The sequence below is a fragment of the Danio rerio genome, chromosome 8 (assembly GCF_052040795.2).
Source record: "Danio rerio strain M-AB ecotype USA chromosome 8, GRCz13ab, whole genome shotgun sequence".
NCBI classification, from domain to species: domain Eukaryota; kingdom Metazoa; phylum Chordata; class Actinopteri; order Cypriniformes; family Danionidae; genus Danio; species Danio rerio.
This window is the reverse complement of record NC_141028.1, coordinates 33053007-33079234: the sequence shown is the minus strand read 5'-3', so window position 1 is coordinate 33079234 and position 26228 is coordinate 33053007. Positions and strand designations below refer to the sequence as shown.

The 26228-nt window shown below is 40.6% G+C and overlaps 1 protein-coding gene across 7 annotated transcripts in view; it reads left to right on the top strand.

Moving 5' to 3' along the window:
- The first annotated feature begins 867 nt into the window (after positions 1-867).
- smarcb1a (SWI/SNF related BAF chromatin remodeling complex subunit B1a) overlaps positions 868-26228 on the top strand; it is a 48058-nt gene continuing 22697 nt past the window's right edge. For 2 of the 7 annotated variants that reach the window (XM_087264016.1, XM_087264015.1), the window contains exons 1-4: positions 868-1020; positions 5221-5332; positions 5435-5543; positions 7041-7178. In XM_087264016.1, the coding sequence (XP_087120142.1) occupies positions 937-1020; positions 5221-5332; positions 5435-5543; positions 7041-7178 (443 nt within the window). In that variant the 5' untranslated portion in view covers positions 868-936. 7 annotated transcript variants of the gene reach the window in all.

The window sequence follows — 26228 nt, the reverse complement described above, 5'->3', positions numbered from 1 at the left end:
TATTATCAGACATACTGTGAAAATTTCCTTGCTCTGTTAAACATCATTTAGGAAATATAAAAAAAGAGAAACTAATAATTCTGACTTCAACTGTATGTTAATAAAAAGTGCTAATTTTGTATGATGTACAACAGGTATTACAAATTTTTTTTTTTAACCAAAAGTAAAAAACAAATCAATAGAACTGACTGAAAGGATTAATAATTGGAATAAATGCATTAAACTATTTTGCTTTTATTGAATTTGTCAAAAAAAAGTTTATCTACACCTTTAAACTTTACTAAAGATATTTGACAAAGTTTGCTAATGTTCTAAAGAGATCACTAGTTAATGATTTTAGGTCATCTATAAACTCAGTTGTTTTCAAACTGGGCTCTGGGGACCCTTTTAGTGCTATGGGGGTCCATGGAAAAGTCAGGAGAAAAAAACATTTAAAAATTAAAAATAAATAAAACATAATGAATTAATGATTTTATTAAAAAAATAAACACTACATAAATAGTTTGATGAAAATAAGTATTTAATAAGTGTTTTTGCATGAATTAGCAGTTCATTCCGCTGTGGCAACCCCTGAAAAAGCAGGGAATAAACCAAAGAAATTTATGAAAGTCATAATAAGTAAATGCATGTATAAATACATTATTGAAAACATTACTGTAACAAGTTAAAAGGCAATAATCTTAGCATCTAATTATTTTGAAAAATAATATTTAAGGCATATTTCTCATTTATAGCTTACTGAAGATGTCTTTTAAATTTCAGGAGGACGGGGGCATCTATAAGACTGAAAACCCCGGCAATAACCTCAGCATTTATTAATAAATGCAAACCAAAATCCTCTGTCGTCGGCATACGTCATTTCCCTGCGACACACAGGTCAGGTCGGCCGCTCGCTACTGCTCATGTTTAGCGGAACCAGTCGCGCTAACGTCAAACATGGCTTTAAGCAAGACATACGGACAGAAACCCATTAAGTTCCAACTGGAAGAAGATGGAGATTTTTACATGATTGGATCTGAGGTTTGTAATTCAACGAGACGATCATTTTCACGAAGATATATGTGTATAAACCGCATATGGCTTTGCTATGGATGCTAATACAGAAGCTAGCTCGCTAATGTTGTGTATATTTTGTTATGTGGTCGATGAGATGGAACTTAATTGATGTCTGAATCACTCCGGCATATTTTATATCTCAAGTAGAGATGTAAATTTGGCGGTGTTGTTGTATTAAACACAACATTAGTTTACAATTGACAGTCACTGACAGAATTGACGACTGCTATTTAAGTTAGTCAAACCTTAAAGAACTGCAAGTAACGAACTTATTAACGTTAAGTTAGTAAATTACGCGGTAGTTAGTTTGATCATAAATATTAGAAAATGTAGTAAATTAACCCGATTTCAGCCTTTTGTAATATTAAATGATGCAGAAATGCTCTACATAAACATGAGCACACTTGCTATTTATAACAACGAAATATTAATACAAAGTCAAATCAATAATAGATTTGTTTAGGTGTGTTTGTAGTAAATACAATGGTAATTTATCTGAAATAAACAGTCACTGAAAAAACTGATTATTTATATTATAGAGGTAAAGTTGTTTTTATATTTGCACATTCGTTCATTTAGAAGACTATATTGTTGATGTTAAGCATGTTACTTTGAATATTCGGTCTGAATTAGCATGCAAGTGTGACTTGAAAACAATATTAACACTGTTTTTTTTTACTGTGTGTGTACAATGTTGTACTTTAATAGTCATTTGCTGCTAATATGATTTCGCTATTTAGAGTTTGCAAATAATACTTTTATGAAATCATATTATTAAGGGGAAAGTCAGAATGTGCGAATATAAAACCAATTTTACCTCTATATTTATATCTACCCAAACCTTGATAAAATAAAATCGACAGTGTAATGGGTTTTAATGTAACTTAAACTAGCATTCCTTTATTAATTACTTTATTGACTACTTACACGAAAAAATTAATTTGAGTTTCTTTTCCAAAGAACATTTTTAATGCTCCCATTAATGTCCTTATAATGTCACTTCAGTGCTGCATGGAGAAATATTGAAATAATTAGCTTTCATACAACTAAAACGCATAACAGACTTGAATAAAAGGTCATTATAAATTCTAATGTAAGTGGTATCAGTAGCACAAAAAATGAAAAAAATAAATTCTGAATAATATATTCAGAAGCAAAAAAGCAACAACTAAAGGTACTTAACCCTTAAACATGTCCCTTCACAGCCTGAGTATGAAAATAGCCACAGTATACAACAAACACAAAACCTTTATAAATAAATGAAAGTAATCCGAATTATCATTCAGAAAAAAACTGCTGTTATAAACAACTATAAATTTTATGCATTCTAAACAAAACAAAAACAATCAGCTGCTTAGAAATGAAATCTATGAGCAATTTTCTAACTAACTACAAAATAAATGTGGTATGGCAGCAACTTATGTAAAGTAAGCTGTGTATATTCAAAGTGCAAAATCTGTTGTTGTATAACAGCCATAAAAATGTTTAACAGTTAAAAAAATCTATCACAGCATTTTTCTGAGCAATACAACACTGCCCCTTTTAAATAACAGGTTTTGAAATATAACAGAAATGTGTCACTGTGTCTGCTAAACTAATCAATTTTGTTATACAGATAACACGTGTGCTTATTTATTTGAAACAACAAACATAGTAGTAGGATTAGTAATAGTAATTAATAATAGTAACGTTAATAGTCTCTCGTGCATACACACTCGGGTCTACCTTAAACGCATTCAGTCTCTCCTCACGTGCATACAGTCTCTCTGCTTTTGCTTTACTTTTGTCCAGTCTAGTGCCTCGTACACGACGCGTCTTCTTTACGGTGGTTGGTTGGAATCCACCAATCCCACAATGCTTCGCCTCCGTGAATAGGAAGATCTAGCCTAGACTGCAGACAAAATTAATTAAAGTACCAAGTAATCGGGTTGGGTATTGTTTGGGTTTTGTTTCGATACTGGTGCTATATCGATACTTCTAAAATGATACCGGTGCCAAAATGGTGCCTGAACCGATACTTTTTAGCCACAAAATTATGGTGGAGGACTAACAAAAAATATTTTATTTGTCAAAATCTTTTTTTAAAATAATTTTATTAGAACAATATAATTTAAGTTTAAAGTAAACATCAATTCATATTTTCTATATTTGAAATTAATGTATTTCCTTTGATCGTTTGTTGGTTAGCATGAATTTAAGATATGCATTATGAAGTTACATTAGCTTACTATTAACCTGTGTTGGGCGGGCAGGGGTCACATACTTTTAGGAGCTCATTTTAACATATCACTTATAATAATCTTTAATTAAAATAATCTTCCTTGTTAAATTATTTGACAAGTAACTTTGTACTGGTGTAGGAGAACACATTTCCAACATTCAAGTACATCAAGGCACATTGTTGCACCTGTAAACTTTAACAGGCCTACAGTTAAAGTCAATTAATTTTCCCCTCCTATTCATTTAAAATAATGTTTATGAAATTGTTCACAGTGTTTCCTAAAAAAAACGGTTATTCTGGAGTCATAATAAGTCCTATTTCTTTTGTTTTTTTTTTTTAATAAAAGCAGTTTTTAATTTAAATAAAATAAGGTCAATATTATTAGATTCCTTCAGAAATATTTACTGTATATTTTTTATATACACAACAAATCAGTTACAAAATAATTTGACTAATTATTTCAACTTTCATAGTTAACTCATTAAGTGTTTAAATGACACTTTTTATTTTGACACTTTTTATTTTGACACTTTTGTTTTGACATAAAAGACTATAAAATACTTAAAGGGACTTTGTCTGAATACAACTGTCTTGCAAAAAAACTAGTAAAATGTTATGCACTGACTGTCAGCATGGGGAAGATAAAACAGTAGATATTAGAAATTAGTTAGTTAAACTATTATATTTAAAAATGTGTTGTAAATAAGTCATGTGTTGAAATCAAACGGAAATCAAAAATGAATGAAGGCAAAACTAAACGAGTTAAATATATGACTTACATGAGCGTGACTGAAAACTACATTTGATCAATGTCTTACATTTGTTCTTTGGTACTTGCCGACTGTTTGTAAATTCAAGACTGCGTTTCCTGATGTGAAACTATGTACACTAGATTTCTGATTAATAATGGTCTCTGCATAGCCGAGGACTTCCTATATTAAAAGTGTTAAAATCGCTATTGAAAACAGAAGTCTAATATCATCAACAGTGGACATTTTGATTGTGTTTCACAACATGAACATGACTGAAGTTTAATATTTTTATTACCCATGTCAATTTGAGCATCAACTTCTGACAAATGCGGGGAACTGATGCGCGCAGCACCGTCACAGAGAGAGCAAGTGCCGCGAAAGCAGAGGGAGCGAGTGCCCGAGGTAGCGATTGCAAGTGTCACTGAGAGCATGCAAGAGAGGCATTTCTTTGCCTTTTTGAGCCCTCAAATATGTCATTAAGTTTGACATGTTTCCCCCTTACATGCAACTTTTGTAAAGCACATTGTTGTCAGAATCCTTGCTTGTAAAATACACTTTAGAATCTTAGTTTAAGCAAATTTGATGAACGTGATCATGCGTGTTAATCTGAAGAGAGTCGCTCTGGCTCACCGAAAACCATGGCTGAATGCACTGTACTGTGCGTTGCGTGCGTCTGTTCCCTAAACAACAATAACAATCTCCTGACATCTCCTTTCTTTATTCCTCAAAATTGTTTAGAATGAAATGTTTAGAGATGGCATGACACAACGCCTATGTGTGCCTTTGATGCACCCCTCGATGCATCTTACGTCCTTGTCACAGCACCAGTGGCACCGAAATTCATATGCTGATTTGATCCGGTACATACCAGTTACTAAGGTACCAGTGCTATAATGGCACCGGGTTTTCGGTACCCAACCCTACCAAGTAACAGACGAAGGCATCATATTTTTATGGTAACAAAGTTAATATATTTAAAGTAATGCGTTATACATACAGTATTAGTTACTGTCAAAAGTAATGTTGTTACAGTAACGCATCTACTAGTAACACGTTATTGCTCAACACTGCTTATTATAAGGCTATAGTATTTACATGCAAATCATGACTATAAAATAAAATGCTACCAAAACACATCAAATTAAAACACTTTTCAGTTTTTAAGTATGTATTTTGTCCATGTGTGTTTAGGTTGGAAATTACTTGCGTATGTTCAGAGGGTCTTTATATAAGCGCTACCCATCACTGTCGAGACGACTAGCCACAGTTGAGGAGAGAAAGAAGATAGTTGCTTCCTCTCACGGTAAGTGTTGAATTAGTTTAAAACATGTGAGGGTTAAAAGTAAGCTTTCTATCTTACAGTATAAGCAATGTTTTGTGTTAGATCACGGTTACACCACTTTAGCCACCAGTGTGACGCTGCTGAAGGCCTCAGAAGTCGAGGAGATCTTTGACGGACATGATGAGAAGTACAAGGCCGTGTCAATCAGTACTGAACCTCCAGCATATCTCAGGTGAAACATTGCTCCCTTTTTAGCATTAAAATGTTTACATGCTTTCCTCATGATACTTTACAATACAAATTACAACTGTTACATTTCTCAAAATGTTTTATTATTACATTTTTATTGGAATATTAAGTTGTTTCTGACATTTTGCTCTTTAACTTGTTTGTAGTGTTTTAGTAAAATTAATATTTTATAATATTTGTTATGTCAAAAATAGTTTTCAGGTTCTTTGGCTGAAGTATGTGAAGGTATTTTCTAGATTGTTATATGTGTATAAAAATGTATTATTCATATTTTTTGCTTCCTTCGCATTATCCATTGAAATGGTGTAAGTTTTGACTCTTCCAAAGCTTAAAAATACCATAATATGTTTGGTGAAAAACAGCAAATTTCATTCATTAAGTATTGAAGGCTCTTAAAGTATGCATCTGTGAAATGCGGCCTTTGGTGGACAGTAGCAGACTTCGAAATGAGACGCAGATTCGGAGTTCCACATAAGGTGGTTATTAGTTAGCAAATAATATAAATATTTTGAACCTAAACGTCTGGTGAGCAGGTAATATTGTAACCACGTGTCCTAACAACACACTATGTGATGAGATTTGCAGTGATGAGCAATTTGGCTGGCAGTTTCGTCTGGTGTCAGAACACAACATTTAAACACTAAATTTGAATACAGCCATTCAGAAGCACATAATAGAGGACGCACTGCGCTGCAACAAAGTGTTAAGGTTTACTATCTAATTAATACACATTAAACCTCTTTAACATTATTAAATGTACATGCTGAATCACTGATGTGTGTTTGTTTGCATTATTTCACAATTCTAAAGTTCAATTTCAAACGGTTTATTTTAATTTTAAGATCTGAGGTGAACTATCGGCTGCTGCTTTCAGTATATGGCTATAAATGTCATTCAAACTATTATTCGGAATTAACACTGAATAAAGCACATGAGGTTTACCTGAGGTGATCATTGTCAGTTTATCCTGTTTTTTAGCTGCAAGAAACAGAAGTGGATTCTAAAATAAAAAAATCAGGTATGGGTTTAAACCAAAACACCTTTTAATAAGGAAAAAATTCCTTCTATTGCGTGCATTTGCTTTCATTTATAACACCACTTAGGCTCGATAGTCAGGCACGCTCCTGTTGGTATCGTCAATCTGGCAACCTGTGCTTGCGTGCGTTTTAAACCCGGTGGGCAATACCTAGTTCAACCACTGGGTGTAAAACATTCATACTGCAGCTTTAAAGACCATGAAAAGTCATTTTAATTAATGTAACCTAACAATCTAGGCTAAGGCTACATATTATGTTCAGAAAAGAGTTAAAGGCATGACAGTTTTAATTTACCAAACTATTTTGACTACCTATTACAATAGTCACTGTACAGTTACCAAAAAAAAAAAAATCAGCATATGAGCATATTATTGTCCAACAAAATAATATTTGAGCAAAATCAGTATTTTATTAATAATTATTGCCCATGTTTTTCTTCACAGGGAGCAGAAAGCCAAAAGAAACAGTCAATGGGTTCCAACTCTCCCCAACAGCTCCCATCACCTGGACGCTGTTCCTTGCTCCACCACCATCAACCGAAACCGAATGGGACGTGACAAGAAAAGGACCTTCCCCCTCTGGTGAGCCTTTAAAAAAAAGAATGTTTAAAGTTTATGAAAAGTAACATAAACCTCACATTATTGAGCTCAGCATCAAGTCTGAATCAGTCACTTGTGATGAAATGTGGCATTTTTTATCATCTTAAAATATTATTTTAATAAACCCTAAATACAATTTGTAGGAAATGGTGTTAACTAAAAAAATAAAAGAATAGTTTCTGTTATATTTTCTTACTTTAACAGATTGATGAAGTTATATTATACTGTAAAATATTTAATGCATTTATTACTAAACCTAAATGTAGTATCTTGTTTGGTAATAATTAGGGACCGAGCACCGAACGGTGCAAGGCCCTATTGGAATTGCTCCGTTTCTTATTATTAGGGACCGAGCACCGAACGGTGCAAGGCCCTATTGGAATTGCTCCGTTTATTAGGGACCGAGCACCGAAACGGTGCGTAGGCCCTATTGGAATTGCTCTGTTTATTATTATTCTTCTTCTTCTTCTTCTTCTTCTTCTTCTTCCGCGGAATGAATCGCGGTTTTGAGGGGCTAAACATGCCCGAAAACTCACGAAACTTTGCACACGCCTCAGAAGTGGCGAAAATTTACGTTTGTTAAGGGCTTCGGAAGTGGGCGTGGCAAAATGACTCGACAGCGCCACCTAGAAAAATTAATCGGACGAGCCCCCGATATACGAATCACGCACATGCACGAAAATTGGCACACACCTCAAACACACCAAAACATACGAAAAAGTCTCTTGGAGCCATATCTCAAACCCAACAGGAAGTCGGATATTTTTAACTTCCTGCGGCGAAAAAGTGCCGTTTTTGCCATTTCCAGGCGTTGTATTTTAACGAACTCCTCCTAGGGATTTTATCCGATCGACACCAAAATTGGGTTTTGTCATCTAAAGGCCTTGGCGATGTTAAATTGCGAAGCTTTAGAGTTTTTGTCGATGGGCGTGTCCGTGGCGGCCTCGCAAACTTTGCAATTCGCCACAAAACAGGAAGTCGTTATAACTCAGGCATGCATTATCCGATCTGCCTCAAAATTCACACGCTCGATAAGCGTCCTGACCTGAACACGTTTACATGCCAATATCTAGATACAGTTACAGCGCCACCTGCTGGCCACAGGAAATGACATAATTTACGGAGTAATAAACTCCTCCCACAAATTTTATCGTATCAGCTCCAAAATTGAGTGGTGTTATCTGAAAGCTCTAGCGATGATATATTGTGAAGATCTAGAGTTTTCGCAGAGGGGCGTGTCCGTGGCGGTATGACAAACCTCAACGCTTCGCCATGGAACAGGAAGTCCTTATAACTCAACCACACAATGTCCGATCTGCCTGAAACTTCACATGGTTGATAAACGTCATCTCTTGAACACATCCACATAACAATATTAAAGTGGGCGTGGCAAAATGACTCGACAGCGCCACCTAGAAAAATTAAACGGACGAGCCCCCGAGCTACGAATCACGCACATGCACGAAAATTGGCACACACCTCAAACATGCCAAAACATACGAAAAAGTCTCTTGGAGCCATATCTCAAACCCAACAGGAAGTCAGATATTATTAACTTCCTGCGGCGAAAAAGTGGCATTTTTGCCATTTCCAGGCGTTGTATTTTAACGAACTCCTCCTAGGGATTTTATCCAATCAACACCAAAATTGGGTTTTGTCATCTTAAAGCCTTGGTAATAATAAATTGCGAAGCTTTAGAGTTTTCATCGATGGGTGTGTCCATGGCGGCCTCGTAAACTTTGATGATTCCCCACCCAACAGGAAATCGTTATAACTCAGTCATGCAATATTCGATCTGCCTCAAAATTCACACATTTAATAACAGTCCTGACTTAACCAGGTTTACGTGCCGATATCCAATTACAGTTATAGCGCCACCTGCTGGCCACAGGAAATGACATGTTTGACACTATAACAAACTCCTACCACAAACTTTCCCGTATCAGCACCAAAATAGAGTGGTGTCATCTGAAAGCTCTAGCGATGATATATTGTGAAGATCTAGAGTTTTTGCAGAGGGGCGTGTCTGTGGTGGCATGACAAACCTCAACGCTTCGCCATGGAACAGGAAGTCCTTATAACTCAACCACACAATGTCCGATCTACCTGAAACTTCACATGATTGATAAAAGTCCTCTCCTGAACACATCCACATAACAATATTGAGTCAGTCATAGCGCCACCTGCTGGCAGAGGGTAGTTTGGCTTGTAACTCGGCCACACAATGTCCGATCTGCCTGAAACTTCACATGGTTGATGAAAGTCCTCTCCTGAGCACATCTACATGATAATATTGAGTCAAAGTCATAGCGCCACCTGCTGGCAGAAGGAAGTTTGGCTTGTAAGTCGGCCACACAATGTCAGATCTGCCTAAAATGTCACATGGTTGATGAAAGTCCTATCCTGAGCACATCTACATAATAATATTGTGTCTTTAATAGCGCCACCTGCTGGCAGAATGTAGTTTGTCTTATAACACAATCTCCACACAATCTCTGATCTGCCTGAAACTTCACATGGTTGATAAAAGTCTACTCCTGAAGACATCCACATAACAATATTGAGTCAGTCATAACGCCACCTGCTGGCAGAAGGTAGTTTGGCTTATAACTCAGCCACACAATGTCCCATGTGCCTGAAACTTCACATGGTTGATTAAATTCCTCTCCTGAAGACATCTACATGCCAATCTTGAGTCACAGTTATAGCGCCACCTGCTGACAGGAGGAAGTTTGGCATAAATCTGTGATTTTCTTAGTTTTTTTAAAATATATTGGCTTATATTATTATTGTTCGCTGTTCTCTGTCATCGTAAGGTCACCGGGCGGCGGTGAGCCCGGGTGCGAGGTCCCTATCATCGCTGCTTGCAGCTTTAATTAGGGACCGAGCACCGAAACGGTGCGTAGGCCCTATTGGAATTGCTCCGTTTTTTATTATTAGGGACCGAGCACCGAAACGGTGCGTAGGCCCTATTGGAATTGCTCCGTTTTTTATTATTATTAGGGACCGAGCACCGAAACGGTGCGTAGGCCCTATTGGAATTGCTCCGTTTTTTATTATTATTATTATTATTATTCCGCCCCCTATCGGGGCACTTTTGAGGGTCTAAACATGCCCGAAAACTCATGAAAATTTGCACACACACCAAACGCGGTGTAAATAGCAGGTTGATATGGGTCTCGGAAGTGGGCGTGGCAAAATGGCTCGACAGCGCCACCTAGAAAAATTAAACGGACGAGCCCCCGATACACGAATCACGCACATGCACGAAAATCGGCACACACCTCAAACATGCCAAACCATACGAAAAAGTCTCTTGGAGCCATATCTTAAACCTAACAGGAAGTCGGATATTTTTAACTTCCTGCGGCGAAAAAGTGGCGTTTTTGCCATTTCCAGGCGTTGTACTTTAACGAACTCCTCCTAGGGATTTTATCCGATCGACACCAAAATTGGGTTTTGTCATCTAAAGGCCTTGGTGATGTTAAATTGCGAAGCTTTAGAGTTTTCGTCGATGGGCGTGTCCGTGGCGGCCTTGCAAACTTTGACGATTCGCCACAAAACAGGAAGTCGTTATAACTCAGGCATGCATTATCAGATCTGCCTCAAAAGTCACACGCTTCATAAGAGTCCTGACCTGAACACGTTTACATGCCAATATCCAGATATAGTTATAGCGCCACCTGCTGGCCACAGGAAATTACATGTTTTACACTGTAACAAACTCCTCCCACAAATTTTTTCGTATCAGCACCAAATTTGATTGGTGTTATCTGAAAGCTCCACCGATTATATATTGTGAAGATCTAGAGTTTTTGCGGAGGGGCGTGTCCGTGGCGGCATGATAAACCTCAACGCTTCGCCATGGAACAGGAAGTCCTTATAACTCAACCACACAATTTCTGATCTGCCTGAAACTTCACATGGTTGACAAACGTCATCTCTTAAACACATCCTCATATCAATATTGAAGTGGGCGTGGCAAAATGACTCCACAGCGCCACCTATAAAAATGAAACGGACGAGCCCCCGATCTACGAATCACGCACATGCACGAAAATTGGCACACACGTTAAACATGCCAAAACATACGAAAAAGTCTCTTGGAGCCATATCTCAAACCCAACAGGAAGTCAGATATTATTAACTTCCTGCGGCGAAAAAGTGGTGTTTTTGCCATTTCCAGGCGTTGTATCTTAACGAACTCCTCCTAGGTATTTTATCCGATCGACACCAAAATTGGGTTTTGTCATCTAAAGGCCTTGGCGATGTTAAATTGCTAAGCTTTAGAGTTTTCGTCGATGGGCGTGTCCGTGGCGGCCTCACAAACTTTGATGATTCGCCACAACACAGGAAGTCATTATAACTCAGGCATGCATTATCAGATCTGCCACAAAATTCACACCTCTGATAACATTCCTGACCTGAACACGTTTACATGCAGATATCCAGATACAGTTAAAGCGCCACCTGCTGGCCACAGGAAATGACATGTTTTACACTGTAATAAACTCCTTCTACAAACTTTATCGTATCAGCACCAAATTTGAGGGGTGTCATTTCAAAGCTCTAGAGATGATATATTGTTAAGATCTAGAGTTTTCGCAGAAAGGCGTGTCCGTGGCGGCAAGACAAACCTCAACGCTTCGCCATGGAACAGGAAGTCGTTATAACTCAACCACACAATGTCTCACCTGCCTGAAACTTCACATGGTTGATAAAAGTCCTCTCCTGAACACATCTATATAAGAAAATAAAGTCACAGTCATAGCGCCACCAGCTGGCAAAAGGTAGTTTGGCTTATAACTCAGCCACACAATGCCTGATCTGTCTGAAACTTCACATGGTTGATAAGATTCCTGCATTGAAGGCATCTACATACCAATATTGAGTCACAGTCATAGCGCCACCTGCTGGCAACAGGAAGTTTGGCATAAATCTGTGATTTTCTCAGGTTTTTTATATATATCGGCTTAAATTATTATTGTTCTCTGTTTTCTGTCATACTGAGGCCACCGGGCGGTGGTGAGCCCGGGTGCGAGGTCCCTATCATCGCTGCTTGCAGCTTTAATTAGGGACCGAGCACCGAAACGGTGCGTAGGCCCTATTGGAATTGCTCCGTTTTTTATTATTATTATTATTATTATTCCGCCCCCTATCGGGGCACTTTTGAGGGTCTAAACATGCCCGAAAACTCATGAAAATTTGCACACACACCAAACGCGGTGTAAATAGCAGGTTGATATGGGTCTCGGAAGTGGGCGTGGCAAATTGACTCGACAGCGCCACCTAGAAAAATTAAACGGACGAGCCCCCGATACACGAATCACACACATGCACGAAAATTGGCACACACCTCAAACATGCCAAACCATACGAAAAAGTCTCTTGGAGCCATATCTCAAACCCAACAGGAAGTCAGATATTTTTAACTTCCTGCGGCGAAAAAGTGGCGTTTTTGCCATTTCCAGGCGTTGTATTTTAACGAACTCCTCCTAGGGATTTTATCCGATCGACACCAAAATTGGGTTTTGTCATCTAAAGGCCTTGGCGATGTTAAATTGCGAAGCTTTAGAGTTTTCGTCGATGGGCGTGTCCGTGGCGCCCTCGCAAACTCTGATGATTCGCCACAAAACAGGAAGTCGTTATAACTCAGGCATGCATTATCAGATCTGCCTCAAAATTCACACGCTTGATAAGCGTCCTGACCTGAACACGTTTACATGCCAATATCCAGATATAGTTATAGCGCCACCTGCTGGCCACAGGAAATGACATGATTTACGGAGTAATAAACTCCTCCCACAAATTTTTTCGTATCAGCACCAAAATTGTGTGGTGTTATCTGAAAGCTCTAGCGATGATATATTGTGAAGATCTAGAGTTTTCGCAGAGGGGCGTGTCCGTGGCGGTATGACAAACCTCAACGCTTCGCCATGGAACAGGAAGTCCTTATAACTCAAGCACACAATGTCCGATCTGCCTGAAACTTCACATGGTTGAGAAAGGTCATCTCTTGAACACATCCACATAACAATATTGAAGAGGGCGTGGCAAAATGACTCGACAGCGCCACCTAGAAAAATTAAACGGACGAGCCCCCAAGCTACGAATCACGCACATGCACGAAAATGGGCACACACCTTAAACATGCCAAAACATACGAAAAAGTCTCTTGGAGCCATATCTCAAACCTAACAGGAAGTCAGATATTATTAACTTCCTGCGGCGAAAAAGTGGCAATTTTGCCATTTCCAGGCGTTGTATTTTAACGAACTCCTCCTAGGGATTTTATCCGATCGACACCAAAATTGGGTTTTGTCATCTAAAGGCCTTGGCGATGTTAAATTGCGAAGCTTTAGAGTTTTCATCGATGGGCGTGTCCGTGGCGGCCTCGCAAACTTTGATGATTCGCCACAAAACAGGAAGTCGTTATAACTCAGGCATGCAATATTCGATCTGCCTCAAAATTCACACATTTAATAACAGTCCTGACCTGAACACGTTTACATAGCAATTTCCAGATACAGTTACAGCGCCACCTGCTGGCCACAGGAAATGACATGTTTGACATTGTAACAAACTCCTTCCACAAACTTTCCTGTATCAGCACCAAAATAGAGTGGTGTCATCTGAAAGCTCTAGCGATGATATATTGTGAAGATCTAGAGTTTTTGTAGAGGGGCGTGTCTGTGGTGGAATGACAAACCTCAACGCTTCGCCATGGAACAGGAAGTACTTTTAACTCGACCACACAATGTCTGATCTGCCTGAAACTTCACATGGTTGATGAAAGTCCTCTCCTAAGCACATCTACATAATAATATTGAGTCAGTCACAACGCCACCTGCTGGCAGAAGGAAGTTTGGCTTGTAACTCGGCCACACGTTGTCAGATCTGCCTAAAATGTCAAATGGTTGATGAAAGTCCTCTCCTGAGCACATTTACATAATAATATTGAGTCTTTAAAAGCGCCACCTGCTGGCAGAATGTAGTTTGTCTTATAACACAATCTCCACACAATCTCTGATCAGCCTGAAACTTCACATGGTTGATAAAAGTCCACTCCTGAACACATCCACATAACAATATTGAGTCAGTCATAACGCCACCTCCTGGCAGAAGGTAGTTTGGCTTATAACTCAGCCCCACAATGTCTGATTTGCCTGAAACTTTACATGGTTGTTTAAAATCCTCTCCTGAACACATGTACATAATAATATTGAGTCTGTCATAGCGCCACCTGCTGGCTACAAGAAGTTTGGCTTATAACTCAGCCACACAATGTCTGAACTGCTTAAAACTTCACATGGTTTATTAAATTCCTCTCCTGAAGACATCTACATACCAATATTGAGTCTGTCATAGCGACACCTGCTGGCAGAAGGCAATTTGGCTCATAATTCAACCACACAATGTCCGATCAGCCTGAAACTTCACATGGTGGATAAAAGTCCTCTCCTGAACACATCTACATAATAATATTGAGACACAGTTATAGCGCCACCTGCTGACAGGAGGAAGTTTGGCATAAATCTGTGATTTTCTCAGGTTCTTTATATATATCGCCATAAATTAATATTGTTCGATGTACTCTGTCATCCTGAGGCCACCAGGCGGCGGTGAGCCCGGGTGCGAGGTCCCTATCATCGCTGCTTGCAGCTTTAATTATTATTATTATTATTATTCCGCCCCCTATCGGGGCACTTTTGAGGGTCTAAACATGCCCGAAAACTCACGAAAAATTGCACACACACCAAACCCGGTGTAAATAGCAGGTTGATATGGGTCTCGGAAGTGGGCGTGGCAAAATGACTCGACAGCGCCACCTAGAAAAATTAAACGGACGAGCCCCCGATCCACGAATCACACACATGCACGAAAATTGGCACACACCTCAAACATGCCAAAACATACGAAAAAGTCTCTTGGAGCCATATCTCAAACCCAACAGGAAGTCGGATATTTTTGACTTCCTGCGGCGAAAAAGTGGCGTTTTTGCCATTTCCAAGCGTTGTATTTTAACGAACTCCTCCCAGGGATTTTATCCGATCGTCACCAAAATTGGGTTTTGTCATCTAAAGGCCTTGGCGATGTTAAATTGCGAAGCTTTAGAGTTTTCGTCGATGGGCGTGTCCGTGGCGGCCTCGCAAACTTTGATGATTCGCCACAAAACAGGAAGTCGTTATAACTCAGGCATGAATTATCCGATCTGCTTCAAAATTCACACGCTTGATAAGAGTCCTGACCTGAACACGTTTATATGCCGATATCCAGATAAAGTTATAGCGCCACCTGCTGGCCACAGGAAATGACATGTTTTACAGTGTAACAAACTCCTCCCACAAATTTTTTCGTATCAGCACCAAATTTGGGTTGTGTTATCTGAAAGCTCTAGCGATGATATATTGTGAAGATCTAGAGTTTTCGGAGAGGGGCGTGTCCGTGGCGGCATGACAAACCTCAACGCTTCGCCATGGAACAGGAAGTCCTTATATCTCAAACACACAATGTCCGATCTCCCCGAAACATCACATGGTTGATAAAAGTCCTCTCCTGAACACATCCACATGACAATATTGAAGTGGGCGTGGCAAATTGACTCGACAGCGCCACCTGCAAAAATTAATCGGACGAGCCCCTGATCTATGAATCACGCACATGCACGAAAATTGGCACACACCTTAAACACGCCAAAACATACGAAAAAGTCTCTTGGAGCCATATCTCAAACCCAAAAGGAAGTCAGATATTTTTAACTTCCTGCGGCAAATAAGTGGCATTTTTGCCATTTCCAGGCTTTGTATCTTAACAAACTCCTCCTAGGGATTTTATGCTATCGACATCAAAATTGGGTTTTGTCATCTAAAGGCCTTGGCGATGTTAGATTGCGAAGCTTTAGAGGTTTTGTCGATGGGCGTGTCCGTGGCGGCCTTGCAAACTTTAATGATTCGCCACAAAACCGGAAGTCATTATAACTCAGGCATGCATTATCCGATCTGCCTCAAAATTCACATGTTTAATAAGAGTCCTGACCTGAACACGTTTACATGCCAATATCCAGATAGAGTTATAGCGCCACCAGCTGGCCACAGGAAATGACATGTTTTACATTGTAACATACTACTTCACCAAATTTTATTGTATCAGCACCAAAATTGGGTGTTGTCATCTGAAAGCTCTAGCGATGATATATTGTGAAGATCTAGAGTTTTTGCAGAGGGGCGTGTCCGTGGCGGCATGACAAACCTCAACGCTTCGCCATGGAACAGGAAGTCCTTATAACTACACCACACAATGTCTGATCTGCCTGAAACTTCACATGGTTGATGAAAGTACTCTCCCGTGCACATCTACATAATTATATTGAGTCTCTAATAGGGCCACCTGCTGGTAGAAGGTAGTTTGGCTTATAACTCAGCCACACTATGTCTGATCTGCCTGAAACTATACATGGTTGATTAAATTCCTCTCTTGAAGACATCTACATGCCAATATGGAGTCACAGTCATAGCGCCACCTGCTGGCAACGGGAAATTAAATATAACTCAGCCGAACAATGTCAGATCTGGCTGAAAAATCACATGGTGGATAAGATTCCTCTACTGAAGGCATCTACATACCAATCTTGAGTCACAGTCATAGCGCCACCTGCTGGCAGAATGTAGTTTGCATTATAACTCAACCACACAAAATGTGATCAGCCTGAAACTTCACATGGTTGATAAAAGTCTTCTCCTGAACACATCCACATAACAAAATTAAATCATTCATAGTGCCACCTGCTGGCAGAAGGTAGTTTGGCTTAGAAATCAGCCACAAAATGACTGATCTGCCTGAAAATTCACATGGTTGATAAGAATTCTCTCCTGAAGACATCTACATGCCAATCTTGAGTCACAGTCATAGTGCCACTTGGTGACAGGAGGAAGTTTGACATAAATTTGTGATTTAAACATATCAGCTTAAATTATTACTGTTCGCTGTTCTCTGTCATCCTGAGGCCACCGGGTGGCGGTTAGCCCGGGTGCGAGGTCCCTATCATCGCTGCTTGCAGCTTTAATTATTATTATTATTATTCCGCCCCCTATCGGGGCACTTTTGAGGGGCTAAACATGCCCGAAAACTCATGAAAATTTGCACACACACCAAACGCGGTGTAAATAGCAGGTTGATATGGGTCTCGGAAGTGGGCGTGGCAAAATGACTCGACAGCGCCACCTAGAAAAATTAAACGGACGAGCCCCCGATACACAAATCACGCACATGCACGAAAATTGGCACAGACCTCAAACATGCCAAACCATACGAAAAAGTCTCTTGGAGCCATATCTCAAACCCAACAGGAAGTCTGATATTTTTAACTTCCTGTGGCGAAAAAGTGGCATTTTTGCCATTTTCAGGTGTCGTATTTTAACGAACTCCTCCTAGGGATTTTATCAGATCGACACCAAAATTGAGTTATGTCATCTAAAGGCCTTGGCGATGTTAAATTGCGAAGCTTTAGAGTTTTCGTCGATGGGCGTGTCCGTGGCGGCCTCGCAAACTTTGACGATTCGCCACAAAAAAGGAAGTCATTATAACTCAGGCATGCATTATCCGATCTGCCTCAAAATTTACACGTTTGATAAGAGTCCTGACCTGAACACGTTTACATGCCGATATCCAGATACAGTTATAGCGCCACCTGCTGGCCACAGGAAATGACATGTTTTACACTGTAACAAACTCCTCCCACAAATTTCATGGTATCAGCACCAAATTTGAGTGCTGTCATCTGAAAGCTCTAGCGATGATATATTGTGAAGCTCTAGAGTTTTCGCAGAGGGGCGTGTCCGTGGCGGCATGACAAACCTCAACGCTTCGCCATGGAACAGGAAGTCCTCATAACTCAACCACACAAAGTCTGATCAGCCTGAAACTTCACATGGTTGATAAACGTCATCTCTTGAACACATCCACATAACAATATTGAAGTGGGCGTGGCAAAATGACTCGACAGCGCCACCTAGAAAAATTAAACGGACGAGCCCCTGATCTACGAATCACGCACATGCGCGAAAATTGGCACACACCTCAAACACGCCAAAACATACGAAAAAGTCTCTTGGAGCCATATCTCAAACCCAACAGGAAGTCAGATATTTTTAACTTCCTGCTGCAAATAAGTGGCATTTTTGCCATTTCCAGGCGTTGTATCTTAACGAACTCCTCCTAGGGATTTTATACTATCGACACCAAAATTGGGTTTTGTCATCTAAAGGCCATGGCGATGTTAAATTGCGGAGCTTTATAGTTTTTGTCGATGGGCGTGTCCGTAGCGGCCCCGCAAACTTTGACGATTCGCCACAAAACCGGAAGTCATTATAACTCAGGCATGCATTATCTGATCTGCCTCAAAATTCACATGTTTAATAAGAGTCCAGACCAGAACACGTTTACATGCCGATATCCAGATACAGTTATAGCGCCACCTGCTGGCCACAGGAAATGTCATGATTTACAGCGTAATAAACTCCTCCCACAATTTTTTTCGTATCAGCACCAAATTTGGTGGGTTGTTATCTGAAAGCTTAAGTGATGATATATTGTCAAGATCTAGAGTTTTTGCAGAGGGGCGTGTCCGTGGCATCATGACAAACCCCAACACTTCGCCGTGGAACAGGAAGTCCTTATATCTCAACCACACAAAGTCAGATCAGCCTGAAACTTCACATGGCTCATAAAAGTCCTCTTCTGAACACATCCCCAAAACAGTAATGAGTCAGTCATAACGCCACCTGCTGGCAGAAGGTTGATAGGCTTATAACTCAGCCAAACAACATCCGATCAGCCTGAAACTTCACATGGTTGATTAAATTCCATTACTGAAGGCATCTACATGCCAATCTTAAGTCATAGTTATAGCGCCACCTGCTGGCAGATGGTAGTTTGCATTATAACTCAACCACACAAAGTCTGATCTGCCTGAAAGTTCACATGGTTGACAAAAGTCCTCTCCTGAACACATTTACATAACAACATTGAGTCTGTCATAGCGCCACCTGCTGACAAAAGGCAGTTTGGCTTATAACTCAGCTAAACAACGTCCGACCTGCCTGAAAATTCACATGGTTGATAAGATTTCTCTCCTGAAGACATCTACATGCCAATCTTGAGTCACAGTCATAGCACCACCTGCTGACAGGAGGAAGTTTGGCATAAATCTATGATTTTCTCGGCTTCTTTATATATATCGGCTTAAAATATTATTGTTCGCTGTTCTCTGTCATCCTGAGGCCACAGGGCGGCGGTGAGCCCGGGTGCGAGGTCCCTATCATCGCTGCTTGCAGCTTTAATTAGGGACCGAGCACCGAAACGGTGCGTAGGCCCTATTGGAATTGCTCCGTTTTTTATTATTATTATTATTATTATTATTCCGCCCCCTATCGGGGCACTTTTGAGGGTCTAAACATGCCCGAAAACTCATGAAAATTTGCACACACACCAAACGCGGTGTAAATAGCAGGTTGATATGGGTCTCGGAAGTGGGCGTGGCAAATTGACTCGACAGCGCCACCTAGAAAAATTAAACGGACGAGCCCCCGATACACGAATCACACACATGCACGAAAATTGGCACACACCTCAAACATGCCAAACCATACGAAAAAGTCTCTTGGAGCCATATCTCAAACCCAACAGGAAGTCAGATATTTTTAACTTCCTGCGGCGAAAAAGTGGCGTTTTTGCCATTTCCAGGCGTTGTATTTTAACGAACTCCTCCTAGGGATTTTATCCGATCGACACCAAAATTGGGTTTTGTCATCTAAAGGCCTTGGCGATGTTAAATTGCGAAGCTTTTGAGTTTTCGTCGATGGGCGTGTCCGTGGCGCCCTCGCAAACTCTGATGATTCGCCACAAAACAGGAAGTCGTTATAACTCAGGCATGCATTATCAGATCTGCCTCAAAATTCACACGCTTGATAAGCGTCCTGACCTGAACACATTTACATGCCAATATCCAGATATAGTTATAGCGCCACCTGCTGGCCACAGGAAATGACATGATTTACGGAGTAATAAACTCCTCCCACAAATTTTTTCGTATCAGCACCAAAATTGAGTGGTGTTATCTGAAAGCTCTAGCGATGATATATTGTGAAGATCTAGAGTTTTCGCAGAGGGGCGTGTCCGTGGCGGTATGACAAACCTCAACGCTTCGCCATGGAACAGGAAGTCCTTATAACTCAAGCACACAATGTCCGATTTGCCTGAAACTTCACATGGTTGAGAAAGTCATCTCTTGAACACATCCACATAACAATATTGAAGAGGGCGTGGCAAAATGACTCGACAGCGCCACCTAGAAAAATTAAACGGACGAGCCCCCGAGCTACGAATCACGCACATGCACGAAAATGGGCACACACCTTAAACATGCCAAAACATACGAAAAAGTCTCTTGGAGCCATATCTCAAACCTAACAGGAAGTCAGATATTATTAACTTCCTGCGGTGAAAAAGTGGCAATTTTGCCATTTCCAGGCGTTGTATTTTAACGAACTCCTCCTAGGGATTTTATCCGATCGACACCAAAATTGGGTTTTATCATCTAAAGGCCTTGGCGATGTTAAATTGCGAAGCTTTAGAGTTTTCATCGATGGGCGTATCCGTGGCGGCCTCGCAAACTTTGATGATTCGCCACAAAACAGGAAGTCGTTATAACTCAGGCATGCAATATTCGATCTGCCTCAAAATTCACACATTTAATAACAGTCCTGACCTGAACACGTTTACATAGCAATTTCCAGATACAGTTACAGCGCCACCTGCTGGCCACAGGAAATTACATGTTTGACATTGTAACAAACTCCTTCCACAAACTTTCCTGTATCAGCACCAAAATAGAGTGGTGTCATCTGAAAGCTCTAGCGATGATATATTGTGAAGATCTAGAGTTTTTGTAGAGGGGCGTGTCTGTGGTGGAATGACAAACCTCAACGCTTCGCCATGGAACAGGAAGTACTTATAACTCGACCACACAATAGCCCCTTTCACACAGTGATACCGGTAAATATCCGGAAAATTTACGGAACGACTTTACCGGTATATACAAAAAAGCGCTGTTCACACAGGCGAGGACGTTATGGAATTTTTCCGGAAAAGAGCATTCACACATCCATTCCAAAATACCGGTAAATTCTGACATCATTCACCACAAATGAGCTTTAAACGGCTGCGCTTGTATTTGTAAACATTTGACTAAATTACAAACTCTGTGGATGATCAATATTGTGAACAACTTTCACAGGATCATATTTGCATGTCGAGATGTTCATAATATGTGCGTGTGCAGGCGCTCACAGGCTGTTTCATGGGCACACGCAAAGCTTGAAGGTAAACAAACAACGGCTTATCATAAGCATCTTATCGATGATTATTTACACGGTTGGCATTAAGGAGAACATATAAACGTTATCTGACTAACTTCTAGCAGCTAAATGCGTCTGGAAAAATATTCAAAGGCTTTTATTCTCACAAACCGCGCGGACGTAAATGCGTCTGACTGTTGTGATTGGCTAAAGCAGAAGTCTTACGTCAGCACGTTCTAGACGTGCACGCGCTTATTCCGGAAATATTCCTTCTGCGTTCACACAGCGCAGCATTCCGGCAAATTGCCGGTAATGTTACAACTTCTCTTTCCGGAAAATAGCCAGAACGAATTTACCGGTATTTTCAAAAAGGACCTGTTCACACATACAAGCTTTCCGGAAAATTGCCGGTAATTTTCCGGAAAGGTCTGTATGTGTGAAAGGGGCTAATGTCTGATCTGCCTGAAACTTCACATGGTTGATGAAAGTCCTCTCCTAAGCACATCTACATAATAATATTGAGTCAGTCACAACGCCACCTGCTGGCAGAAGGAAGTTTGGCTTGTAACTCGGCCACACGTTGTCAGATCTGCCTAAAATGTCAAATGGTTGATGAAAGTCCTCTCCTGAGCACATTTACATAATAATATTGAGTCTTTAAAAGCGCCACCTGCTGGCAGAATGTAGTTTGTCTTATAACACAATCTCCACACAATCTCTGATCAGCCTGAAACTTCACATGGTTGATAAAAGTCCACTCCTGAACACATCCACATAACAATATTGAGTCAGTCATAACGCCACCTCCTGGCAGAAGGTAGTTTGGCTTATAACTCTGCCCCACAATGTCTGATTTGCCTGAAACTTTACATGGTTGTTTAAAATCCTCTCCTGAACACATGTACATAATAATATTGAGTCTGTCATAGCGCCACCTGCTGGCTACAAGAAGTTTGGCTTATAACTCAGCCACACAATGTCTGAACTGCTTAAAACTTCACATGGTTTATTAAATTCCTCTCCTGAAGACATCTACATACCAATATTGAGTCTGTCATAGCGACACCTGCTGGCAGAAGGCAATTTGGCTCATAATTCAACCACACAATGTCCGATCAGCCTGAAACTTCACATGGTGGATAAAAGTCCTCTCCTGAACACATCTACATAATAATATTGAGACACAGTTATAGCGCCACCTGCTGAGAGGAGGAAGTTTGCCATAAATCTGTGATTTTCTCAGGTTCTTTATATATATCGCCATAAATTAATATTGTTCGATGTACTCTGTCATCCTGAGGCCACCGGGCGGCGGTGAGCCCGGGTGCGAGGTCCCTATCATCGCTGCTTGCAGCTTTAATTATTATTATTATTATTATTCTTTTCCGGAATGAATCGCGATTTTGAGGGGCTAAACATGCCCGAAAACTCACGGAACTTTGCACACGCCTCAGAAGTGGCGAAAATTTACGTTTATTATGGGTCTCGGAAGTGGGTGTGGCAAAATGACTCGACAGCGCCACCTAGAAAAATTAAACGGTTGAGCACCCGATCTACGAATCACGCACATGCACGAAAATTGGCACACACCTCAAACATGCCAAAACATACAAAAAAGTCTCTTGGAGCCATATCTCAAACCCAACAGGAAGTCTGATATTTTTGACTTCCCGCGGCAAAAAAGTGGCGTTTTTGCCATTTCCAGGCGTTGTATTTTAACGAACTCCTCCTAGGGATTTTATACGATCGACACCAAAATTAGGTTTTGTCATCTAAAGGCCTTGGCGATGTTAAATTGCGAAGCTTTAGAGTTTTCGTCGATGGGCGTGTCGGTGGCGGCCTCGCAAAGTTTGACGATTCGCCACAAAACAGGAAGTCGTTATAACTCAGGCATGCATTATCCGATCTGCCTCAAAATTCACACGTTTAATAACAGTCCTGACCTGAACACGTTTACATGCCAATATCCAGATACAGTTACAGCGCCACCTGCTGGCCACAGGAAATGACATGTTTTACAGAGTAACAAACTTCTCCCACAAATTTTATCGTATCAGCACCAAAATTGGGTAGTGTTATCTAAAAGCTCTAGTTATGATATATTGTGAAGATCTAAAGTTTTCGGAGAGGGGCGTGTCCATGGCGGCATGACAAACCTCAACGCTTCGCCATTGACCAGGAAGGCTTCATAACTCAACCCCACAATGTCTGATCAGCCTGAAACTTCACATGGTTGGTAAAAGTCTTCTCCTGAAAACATCCACATAACAATATTGAAGTGGGCGTGGCAAATCGACTCGACAGCGCCACCTAAAAAAATTAATCGGATGAGCCCCTGATATACGAATCACGCACATGCACGAAAATTGGCACACACCTCACACATGCCAAAACATACGAAAAAGTCTCTTGGAGCCATATCTCAAACTCAACAGGAAGTCGGATATTTTTAACTTCCTGCTGAAAAACAGTGGCGTTTTTGCCATTTCCAGACGTTGTATTTTAACGAACTCCTCCTAAGGATTTTATCCGATCGACACCAAAATTTGGTTTTGTCATCTAAAGGCCTTGGCGATGTTGAATTGTGAAGCTTTAGAGTTTTCGCAGAGGGGTGTGTCCGTGGTGGCATGACAAACCTCAACGCTTCGCCATTGACCAGGAAGTCCTTATAACTCAACCACACAATGTCCGATCTGCCTGAAACTTCACATGGTTGATAAAAGTCCTCTTCTGAACACATCCACATAACAATATTGAGTCAGTCATAGCGCCACCTGCTGGCAACCGGAAGTTTGGCTTATAACTCAGCCACACAATGTCTGACCTGCCTGAAAATTCACATGGTTGAATAAAATCCTCTCCTGAAGACATCTACAAGCCAATATCAAGTCACAGTCATAGCGCCACCTGCTGACAATAGGAAGTTACTTATAACTCAGGCAAGCAATGTTCGATCTGCCTGAAAAATTACATGGTTGATAAAATTTATCTCCTAAAGACATCTACATGCCAATATTGACACACAGTCAAAGCACAACCTGCTGACAGGAGGAAGTTTGGCATAAATCTGTGATTTTTCTCAGGTTTTTTAAATATATATTGGCTTATATTATTATTGTTCGCTGTTCTCTGTCATCCTGAGGCCACCGGGCGGCGGTGAGCCCGGGTGCGAGGTCCCTATCATCGCTGCTTGCAGCTTTAATTATTATTATTATTCTTCTCCCCAATGAATCGCGATTTTGAGGGGCTAAACATGCCCGAAAACTCACGCAACTTTGCACACGCCTCAGAAGTGGCGAAAATTTACGTTTTTTATGGGCTTCGGAAGTGGGTGTGGCAAAATGACTCGACAGCGCCACCTAGAAAAATTAAACAGACGAGCCCCCGATCCACGAATCACGCACATGCACGAATATTGGCACACACCTCAAACATGCCAAAACATAGGAAAAAGTCTCTTGGAGCCATATCTTAAACCCAACAGGAAGTTGGATATTTTTGACTTCCTGCGGCGAAAAAGTGGCGTTTTTGCCATTTCCAGGCGTTGTATTTTAACGAACTCCTCCTAGGGATTTTATTCGATCGACACCAAAATTGGGTTTTGTCATCTAAAGGCCTTGGCGATGTTAAATTGCGAAGCTTTAGAGTTTTTGTCGATGGGCGTGTCCGTGGCGGCCTCGCAAACTTTGACGATTCGCCACAAAACAGGAAGTCATTATAACTCAGGCATGCATTATCCGATCTGCCTCAAAAATCACACGTTTGATAAGAGTCCTGACCTGAACACGTGTACATGCCGATATCCAGATACAGTTATAGCGCCACCTGCTGGCTACAGGAAATGACATGTTTTACATCGTAACAAACTCCTCCCACAAATTTTTTCGTATCCGCACCAAATTTGAGTGGTGTTATCTGAAAGCCCTAGCAATGATATATTGTGAAGATCTAGAGTTTTTGCAGAGGGGCGTGTCCGTGGCGGCATGACAAACCTCAACGCTTCGCCATGGAACAGGAAGTCCTTATAACTCAACCACACAAAGTCTGATCTGCCTGAAACTTAACATGGTGGATAAAAGTCCTCTCCTGAACACATCCTCATAACAATAATGAAGTGGGCGTGGCAAAATGACTCGACAGCGCCACCTATAAAAATTAAACGGACGAGCCCCTGATCTACGAATCACGCACATGCACGAAAATTGGCACACACCTCAAACATGCCAAAACATACGAAAAAGTCTCTTGGAGCCATATCTCAAACCCAACAGGAAGTCGGATATTTTTAACTTCCTGCGGCAAATAAGTGGCATTTTTGCCATTTCCAGGCTTTGTATCTTAACGAACTCCTCCTAGAGATTTTATCCTATCGACACCAAAATTGGGTTTTGTCATCTAAAGGCCTTGGCGATGTTAAATTGCGAAGCTTTAGAGGTTTTGTCGATGGGCGTGTCCGAGGCCTCGCAAACTTTGACGATTCGCCACAAAACCGGACGTGATTATAACTCAGGCATGCATAATCAGATCTGCCTCAAAATTCACATGTTTAATATAAGTCCAGACCAGAACACATTCACATGCCAATATTCAGATACAGTTATAGCGCCACCTGCTGGCCACGGGAAATGTCATGATTTACAGAGTAATAAACTCCTCCCACAAATTTTTTTGTATCAGC